At 49.9% G+C, this 9,374-nt stretch overlaps 1 protein-coding gene across 16 annotated transcripts in view; it reads right to left on the bottom strand.

Moving 5' to 3' along the window:
• Positions 1–892: 892 nt before the first annotated feature.
• The window catches only part of AKAP13 (A-kinase anchoring protein 13), a 321,113-nt gene continuing 312,631 nt past the window's right edge, over positions 893–9,374 (bottom strand). For 15 of the 16 annotated variants that reach the window (XM_025438509.3, XM_025438510.3, XM_025438511.3 and 12 more), the window contains 4 exons: positions 8,544–8,594; positions 7,384–7,833; positions 6,182–6,515; positions 893–5,375 (listed from right to left, as the gene is read on the bottom strand). In XM_025438509.3, coding sequence (XP_025294294.1) covers positions 5,326–5,375; positions 6,182–6,515; positions 7,384–7,833; positions 8,544–8,594 — 885 coding nt within the window. In that variant the 3' untranslated portion in view covers positions 893–5,325. The remainder of the gene's footprint in view (positions 5,376–6,181; positions 6,516–7,383; positions 7,834–8,543; positions 8,595–9,374) is intronic. The other variant, XR_003132759.3, reaches the window with a different exon arrangement.

Raw genomic sequence — 9,374 nt, 5'->3', positions numbered from 1 at the left:
GGGGTGTCAGCAAGTTAGATAGTGAAGATCAGCTGGCTGGTTCCTGCAGGTGGCTGTGTATTGATGCTGGGGGGCGGGGGCGGGGCAGGGGGGCAGGGGCAGGAAATGGCATCTGGCAGCTCCTTTGTTCCTGGGAGTATCCCGATAACCTCTGCCCCTCCTGCCCATGCTCTGAGATTAGTAACTCTGCCCCTGTATGTCCTACCTCCCTGGGCTGTTTGTTGTGCTGCCTCTTTAAGGGTGGGAACTCTGGTTCCTGTTGGCCCTCCAGACTCCAAGAGCCAAGCTGGCTGATTTTAAGGTCATAAGAACTTGTGAAATTTGGCCCTTCTAGTTTTCAAAGCAAGATGTAATGGGGATTCATCCTCCCTACGGGGGCTCTGGTGTGATGGTCTGTTTCTCTCCTGTGGACAGCTGTCATCTGTTTGGTTCCCAGTGTCTTTCCCTTTCCCACCCTCTTTGATATGGTCTCATTTCTGCATTTATAGTTGTGGAGTTTGTCTTTGGCTTGTTTGCACTGATGTGAGCATTATCGAGTTGTGTCTGTGGGGCACGGGGTGGGGAAAGTTGTCAAAGGCAGGCAAACAATTCTTTTTTACAGAGTAGAACCTATAGCAAAGGACAATTTTACTGCACTGATATGACTGGAAATAGTTTTGATTCCAGGCCCAAATCCCGCTTCATGGGATTTGCTTCACGGCTGGCCTGTCACCCCTGGGTTTTGTGTCTGGGCCCCAGGAAAAGGCCTCTGAGGAGCCACTGAGTGCTTACAAGTTCTCTCTGGGGAGAGGGCTCTTCGTCAAGTGTGGGGGTACCCTGTTATCAGGAGCCCTGAATGTCTTGGGATGCTCTCCAGGAAGCCCATGGGGACAAAATAGGATATGGCAACATCAAGACTTAAAGGACATTTATTTTTTGAAAGGGTGGAGGGGACTTTACAAGTAGAGTCTGAAGCCAATAACTAGAGAGGAAGATAAATAAAATACAAAGCCAGTATGTTGTGGCAAAATCCCAGAAAACACACTGAAAAATTTTTTACAGTTTTACTGTAAAACTGCTTTACTTTATACATAATTACAAATTAATATACAGCATGTGGGTTTTAACCCATTTTTATTTAAAAGAACCTAGCACAGAAACGTTCGTCTAGCGTTTGAAAACAACAAAAGCAGAGGTATAAGGTGTACGGTAATTGCCCTCCTGCAGGTCCGGGCGTGTCCCACGCCCCCAGTGGGCAAGGAACACAGAAAACCACAGGCTGAACCGTGACCATGGGCAAGCTGACTGGGCGGGCCCCTGGAAGGTGGCTGCAGAAGGCAGGAGAGCTCAAGCTGGGTGAGGCTCTGGGGTGGAGAGGCTGGGCCGGGGTTGGTGGGGGGGGGGGGGGCAGTGCCCTCTGCTTTGCAGCAGGGAGGAGACCCCCCAGCATAGGCCAGGTGTGCGGAGCAGGGTGTCATGTCTGTGGCCGGAGGACTTGAGCCAGCAGGGTTTGCCCGGCTTTAAACCTTAGCAAGATGGAGAATTAATTCAAGGCCTGTCAATCTTTTGACAAATTAAATTAGAGAAGTAGAAGGCTTCTTTTTGTATTTTCCCTTCCTTCTTTGTTTTTACTCTTATGGCAGCATTAAAATACTTTTCACTTTAAAACCTGGCCAGCAGGCAGTAGATTCCAAAGCTCTGGTTAACTAGGAATGTTAGGCTACATTGGAAGAAAAACGAAGACAGACACAAACCACAACAAACTCTTTGCCCTCCTCTTCGTCTCTGCCTGTCAATGAGCAATAGCATGGGGCTGGCGCCCAGGCCTGTAGCACCAGCATGTATGTCCAGACGGAAGGTGGGTGGGCAAGGCACACATGTCTCTCTCAACCACCATCTGACCCTAAAGGGGTGCTTGGGCTTCCACATTCTAAGGGTGTCCAAGCCACCCTGGGGACGGCCACTCACCAAGACAGCATCTCCAACCCCCTCCCAGGTGGGGCTGGCCCAGGCACAAGTGGCCACCAACACTGCAGTGGACTGCCACCCCCCAGCAAATACCAGAATCCTCAGGAAGAACTGGCTCTGGAAAAGCTGCCTCAGAGGCGAAGTGGTGAAACAGCAAGTACTTCTATGAGGAGCAACTCATGGATGATGTCCTGGCCTCCTGGGTAGGTTCTGCCTCCGTCACCCTGCACCCCACTCCAGCTCCCTCCCTGGAAAGGTACAACAAACCCCGAGGGTCTGAACAATTCGGGCTGAGGAAGAGAATAAGGGAAACATTCTCTTCTCAAAGGGACTTGAGTGGTGCTACCCTGAGACAGAAGGTGGAAAAAGGTAAGATTCGTACCTTTTCAAAAAAGAGAAAACAATCTTGATGAGGCACAGATCACTCTCGTGGGGGCAGAGAATGGAATGTTGGCAAAGGCTGGATTATGGCGATCTGCATGCTTTTAACCCTCTCGTTTTCAAAGAAGGAAACAGTTACCACAGCTGATTGTCTCAAAAATGAAGCCAAAAGACGAGAGCATTTAAAGTGCACGTGTCACCCAAACAGGATGACAACTTCTGAGATGATAGACTGAGAAGATGCAGCCTCTTTCCAGGAAATTCCCTAGACTCTGGGAACTTGGGGACTCTTGGCTAGTGTCTCTACCTGACCCCCAAAACTCAACCACACCATCAAGCATCTGATTTCTTGAGCTTGCTGGAAGATACAACGGGGAACTGAATCAGAGTCACCCTGGCAGACGACCCCTTCTCACAGGGAGAGACCCAGACGGGGCTTTAGACTCAGTAACCAGAGTGGTTTTCAAGGTCACAAGCACAAGTAACAACAACCCAGGTAGCTCTCCAAGCACAATGGGAGGTCCCCCGGATCCAGTCTCCTGGGGGTGAGAGGGGAAAGGCAAGTCAGAACACGGGTCTTACCAAGTAGTTGTCTCTTCCTACGGCAGCCTGTATTCTGAATGGAGGTGGCCAGGTGGGGTGGATGCAGGAAGCTACTTTCTAATTATGATTCTACATTTGTCCAGCCAGAACCTGACCAAATTAAATTACTGGGGTGTGGGTGCAGGTGAAGTCTCCATTTAAAAAAAACAAAACCCACCATCGCCCCAACCAAAGCCACTTAAACGTTATAGCTAGTTGAGAGTAAAAGACACTTTCAAATTGTCATCAAGCTAGGCAGCAGTGGACAGTGACCCGGGGTCCAGAGCACTCTTGTGGAGAGCAGACGTGAGGGCTGATGTGGTCAGTCCTGAGCACTTCCTGCCGCAGGCTCAGGAAACAGGGTGGCCCAGCTGCCAGGCTTCGAGTGCCCGGAGCCATCCCCTCTGGCCAGCCATCTCCTCTGACAGCACACGTCCAGTGGGACGGCAAGCCCCAGTGGGGAGCTGGGATTGGTGCCCAAGAGAGCTGGGCTCTGTGTGAATCTGAGGAATACCATGGCAGGCTCTGCTGGACTGATGCAAGAAAGGAACTTAACTGTACTGTTTAGGGGTGGGGGGAGGGGAATCAGAGTTCAAAAGACCATTAGCCAGTTTTGGTCTTAAAGTCTGTTTCTGAAGACTAAGAAATCTCCACAATAGGAATAGGTGATTAACTCAGAGGTGGCAGGTTCTGACTCTCCAGTAAGGAAGAGGACATCCTTTGATCAGAGAATGAGGTGGGGATGAGAGGAGAGAAGAAAAGCATCCCCCTTCCCTAACCATTAATTTTCTTTTGGGCCCTCAAAGCACTTTGACAGACACCGAGGAGTGAGCAGCACTGTTGGCTATTCACTTTCTGCATTGATCAGATGGTTGAAACCGTTGGGCTAGTATGTTCACTTTACACACAGACACACACACACACATAAATAAATAAACAAACCTAACCTAAAAATGTTAAACCAGACCTCTTTCAAATAAACTGAAAGATAAATATCTCCATCTGCAAGGCCAGCTTGCAATTCATCAACAAGCACCAAGTTACAGATTTTGTTTAAGAAGTATGTTCAAAGACCCATGCTTCTGAGGGGCAGGACCCGGGGCATAATGAAAGCAGACTTTTCCAGGGTCTCCCCTTACAGGGAGCAGTGAGTCCAGCAGGGAGATGGGGCCTCAGAGGAACTCAATGAACGGTCCTGCTCCTACTAGCCGGTGACGAGCCTCCAGCAAATACAGATCACCAACAGTGTGGAAGAGAGGAAGAGAAGAGTAACCAGGCCGCATCTGTGGCACCGTCAGGGAGTGGAGTACAATAACCAACAGACCTTTAGATTTGAAAAATGTTTGAAGAAATCGAATTGTGCCCCAGCCTCCTGATAGAGGATGAGCACATTTCCAAGCCACACCTGGGCCAGCTATCGATCGGGCTGCACTAATGTAAAAATTACTACCTGTGGGCCAAATTCCTTCACCTGAACTGACATGGCCAGCTGTCCCGGTACTGGGGTGGGGATCACCTCAGTGCCGGAGAAGCAACTTCCCTTGGCGTGCTGCCAGGAGGCTGCGGGTCAGTGACAACCAGAAAGTGTCACAAGGCAGGAGTAGGGATGAGGAGATTCTCTACTTCATCTCTGCCCAGAGTATGCGGGCAAACATCCTGGAAAACCAGTTAAGTGTAAGATTTCTTTGGATTTCATGTTAAAACTAGATTTTTTTTTTTTAAATCACAAACACCCAAATCAAGGTGGTACAGATCATATATATACACATATGCTTTTTAAACATGTCATGCCTTTTCTCACTGGTTTTCACAAATGTTTGCTATCGCTTCTAAAATGAAATGAGAAATACTTGCAGAAAGGGGTGAGGTGTGCACAGAGTAGGGTTATAGGAAAGCCGCCTTGGAGGGCTAGGGGATGACCTGCTGAGTGCCTGCATGTCCCCCAGGCAGGGCGGGGCAGCACCTCCTACAGATGGTGCCTGATTCTGGTATGCCCCATGGGTATATGCAGACGGGTAACTATGTACACAGACCAAGTCCAAATTATCTGCTGCTGCTTGACTGTTGCTTGTCTCCTGCAAATAAAAGGCAGGTAGAATTTTAGACCTTATTTGGAAACTTCTTTCAGCCTTTAGAAATTCCTGACATGTCCGAAACCATCACCTGGACTTCTGGGACCACCTACTTTCAGTGTAATACCCTCAGTAGGGCCAGCCCCAATCCGGGAGCTGTGAGCAGCCACTGACTCCCGGTCCCCTGCCCCACCCTGACATTAGAGACCGTTTGTCACTCTGGTCCAGGACCTGGGGCAGCATGGGTGTCCAAGGTAAGAGACCACACCCAGAAACAGCAGGAGAGGTGGGGCTGGTAACCACGGGCCAGGACAGGAGGTGATGGCCCTGGCAGACGGCAGCGTCAGCAGAAGATCTCTTCACCCTCTGTGGGTACTTCTGACCCGGGGCCATCTGGTAAAGGAGAAACCACGGAGAAAGAACTTCAGGAAACAATTTTTCTTTTCACTGAACTCTCTTCCCTTTCTCCTCAACCCCAGTCTTCTGGGATGCAACCAGTGATGGCCCGGTAGGCAACCCACCCCTTCTCCAGGCCAGGGTTCCTCAATTGGTTTAGTAAATGAGGTCCTCTGGCACCCTTCACTGTCACTTGACAAAGCACCAGACTTCCTATTCACAAACAGGCCCAGAGACAAGCCGCTCTCCTGCACAAAGCAGAGGGAGCAATCCTAATGAGAAGGAACAGAGGGAGGACTTTGGGGAAAGTGATGCCCAAACTGGGAACCTCAGTTAGTGGGGTTTAATCACAAGCTCTGTGCTGGCAAGCACAACTGTTGGTCTCTCTGAACTTCCATTTCCTAGTTTCTCTTGAGCTTAGCATCACCTGCTTCACACAGCCAGCTCCTGGAAGTGCTCACTAACTACGAGCTCTACTGGTGACTGGACCAGCCCTACAGGGAAGCAGGGAGACTTTAGTCTTCATTCTGGGTCCCTCAGTTGGGGAACAGATGCCTGGAATATGAGACCTGCACACTCTTCTGGGCACACGTGTGCACAAGGGGGGAGGATGTCTTAAATGACCACAGAGTTGATATTCCAGGTGTGAGTCCCAGCAGCCTTCACAGGCAAAGCAAGTGCGCCTGGCAAGACAGCACACACCTGAATGGCCCCAATTTAACCATCCCCATGCTATGGAAACCTGCCCACCCTTCAAGATCTGGGGGCAATGGGCTGGAGGGGACCTGGCGTGGGTAACTCACCACAGGGCTGAGAGCGGCTGCCTTTGTTCTTCTTCTTTTTCTCCTTCTTTTCCTTTGGCTTAGCTAACCCAAACAGGCGGGTGGAGGCAGAGGCAGGTACTGGGGTCTGGCTCTGACCCTCGGGTACTTTGTTTGTCTGGCTGGTGGAACTCAGTATGTGAAAAGGCCCCTTATCTTTGTGTGTCCGAGAGATGCTGTTCCTTTTTGGGGATACTGAGAGTTCTGAGTCCAGGGATCCTGATTTGGCTATCGAAGGTACAGATGGCATGGGGGGCTCCTCAGGATTCGGAAAGAAGGATGGGATCCTCAGCAGCTTAGTATGTTGATATGACACCTGCACATGTTCCAAACGAGGTATTAAGTGAGGTGCCATTAAGTGGGATTCCCAGTGCCCACTCACTAAATGCTGGCTGAGGTCAACTGGGGGGTTTCAGCCTGGTTTGCACCCACTTCCTTAGACACCTCGGCACTCACTGTATAAGGATTCAGGACTTCTTGACTAGCTACTCCTCCCTGCCCCAAGTAGTACCTGGGAAAGCATTACAATTATTAGTTTTGATACCATTATTAATTTTATTACATGTACTTAATGTCAGCAGCAGAAATTAATTTATCTTGGATGACGCAGCTTAGTAAAGAACTCCCATTCCTGAAGAAACAGGAGAGATGTTTGGGTGAAGACTGAATCACACAGGGCCATGGAGAATTATTTCAGGGCTGAGGGACGATGGGAGCCTGTCAGGTTAAGAGGGTGGTAGGGAGTCAGAGGTGAAACCAGGTAGAGGAGCATCACCGGATCTGTGGTGTCCCATGCAGGGGTGTTGCAGGGAGGGGCTTCCTCAGTCAGAGCCCTGCTGAGTTATTGGGATGCGGGTGGAATCCATCCTGTCTTGAAGAGCAACATGCAGAGCCCATTCCTGCTCCCACCCTATACCTCAAACACCTCTGTGGGAAGCTAACCTGCTTCTCTGCTAACCTGTTTCATCCCTGGAAGATGGCAACACCAGACCAGTGTCAACAGACAGGCAGTTCAGTCACAGGTATCCATGTTCCCCAAATGCCCGCAGAACACCCCTGGCCTAAGCTCAGAGAGGGCGGGGGCTCACCACCCCATACACAGACCCCGGTGCCCCTGTCCCCACCAACCCCGTCCAGGCTAAGCAAGCTCTGGGGGCACCCCCTTACCCGTCCCAGTGCCTCACCTGACAGGCGTCGTGCTCCACCTGCCTTTGGCTGAGTCGCTCAGCATCCCGCTTCAGCTGCTCCTGCTCGCGCTCCAGCTGCTTCTGGGCTGTGCGCAGCCTCTCCAGGTCACACTGGTAGGCACCCTTCTTGTGCTGCAGCTCCTCCCGCTCACGGTCAAGGTCTTGCTGGCCACGCCACACATCCTGCTCACGCTGCGCCAGCCGGGCCTCACGCTCCTGCAGTGCTCTCTCACGGGCCTCCCACTCACGCTCGCGCCGCCGCTTCTCCTCCAGGTGCTGTGCCTGCTGCTTCTGCAGGTTGGCCAGGTCCTGGCGCTGCTTCTCCAGGCTGCGCTGCTTTTCCTGCTCCACCAGGGAGCTGGGGCGCGATGAACTCCGGGTGAGTGCACGCTCTGCCAGCAGCAGCTTCTGGTCCTCGATGTAGCTGTCCTGCTGCAGCACCACGCCCTGGGCAGGGGCAGGAGAAGTAGGGAGGTGTGACTGGCCCTACCCCTGGTCCAGCCCCGGGCTCAGGACAGCCTACAGTTCCCCCTCACTTTTTAGGCCAGTCTGGTCAGAGCGCTCCACTACAACCTTGGAGCCAAGTGCCCGCCCCTGGGGGGCACTTCTCATGCAGGAATGTCAACTGTGTGGGGACCAAGTCTTGTTACACTTGGTCACACACTGACACTGCCTGGGGTGGAGACTGTATGTGTTCTGGAGGTGTGAGGAAGTGGGAACTGGATAATGTTATAGCTTGCAGAAAGGAAATGGGCAGAATTTAAGGATAATTCCCAGAAAGTGTTAGATAGCAGTTATTTGAGGAGGGCTTCCCTATCCACATACTACGCAGCCACTTGGAAACTTAAAATCATGCTAAAGCCTTTCTGGACAGAAAACATCCAAACCATGTTTAGCACTTTATGGGGTTTGCCCTAGGGTTATCTACAGCACCTATGTATAGTCTACCATCATCAATCATCCGTTCTTAGAAGGTCAGTGATGCTCTAAGCACTGCATCTTATACCCTTTCTCATCCTGACAGCTAGCCTTGTCTTGACTGAAGGCTCCATTTTACCTATGAGCAGCCCACATACCTCAAAGACCCAGGCCAACAATACCCTTAACAATTTTTCTTGAAACAAATGAGTGAAAGGATAAAAGAGAAAGGCCCATACCTGCAATGTGCTTAGGAGTTCGTGGAGATGAATGACACTCTGGACAAGTTGCTGCAAAAGCAAGGAATGGAAACATTACCTCAGACCAGAGTCTCAGAACCCACCACACCATGTCCTGTCTGGCAACATAAGCCCCTGAACACACAGCAAGGAGCCTGCATCTGAATGCAATGTTTCTATACTGAAAGCACCAAAAAGAATAAGCAGGTACAAATGTCCAAGAGATACACAACAAGATCAAGCCAACCAAACGACGGTGTAGGAGGGCCATCAGCACACATTAGAAAGGCATTGTAAAGCTCCAATTCTCTAAGATTACTGGCATAAAAATGACGTGCACACCAATGTAACAGAACAGAAAGCCCTGAGCAAACCACAAGAAGTTAGTGTATAATTAGCATTCCTGAATCACTGGGGAAGGAAAGAATATTCAACAAATTGTTCTCAGAAAATGGCTAAATCTTTGGGAAAAATTAAGTTGGGAACCTGGCTCACACAAAAAATATTCAAACAGATTAAAAGGTTGAGTGTAAAAAAAAGAATCATAAGAGAGTAAGAAAATATGAGAATGTCTTCTCATCATGAAACAGAGACTTTTTGAAGAATCAATGCAAGAAATCACAGATGCACCAAGTGTCACTATATGAAATATAAAATTAAAACATGTAATGCAGGGACACTCAAAGCCAAATAAAAAAAGGCTCCTGTGGATCAACGAGAAACAAATAACCTAGTAAGAAAACAGGCAACACAAACCAGCAATTTGTAAAAGAGATATAAATGGCCAATTATATGACCTATAAAAAATGATTCACCTTTATTTGAAATTAA

The sequence above is a fragment of the Canis lupus genome, chromosome 3 (assembly GCF_003254725.2).
Source record: "Canis lupus dingo isolate Sandy chromosome 3, ASM325472v2, whole genome shotgun sequence".
In the NCBI taxonomy this organism is placed as follows: domain Eukaryota; kingdom Metazoa; phylum Chordata; class Mammalia; order Carnivora; family Canidae; genus Canis; species Canis lupus.
This window is presented reverse-complemented; position numbering and strand designations above follow the sequence as displayed.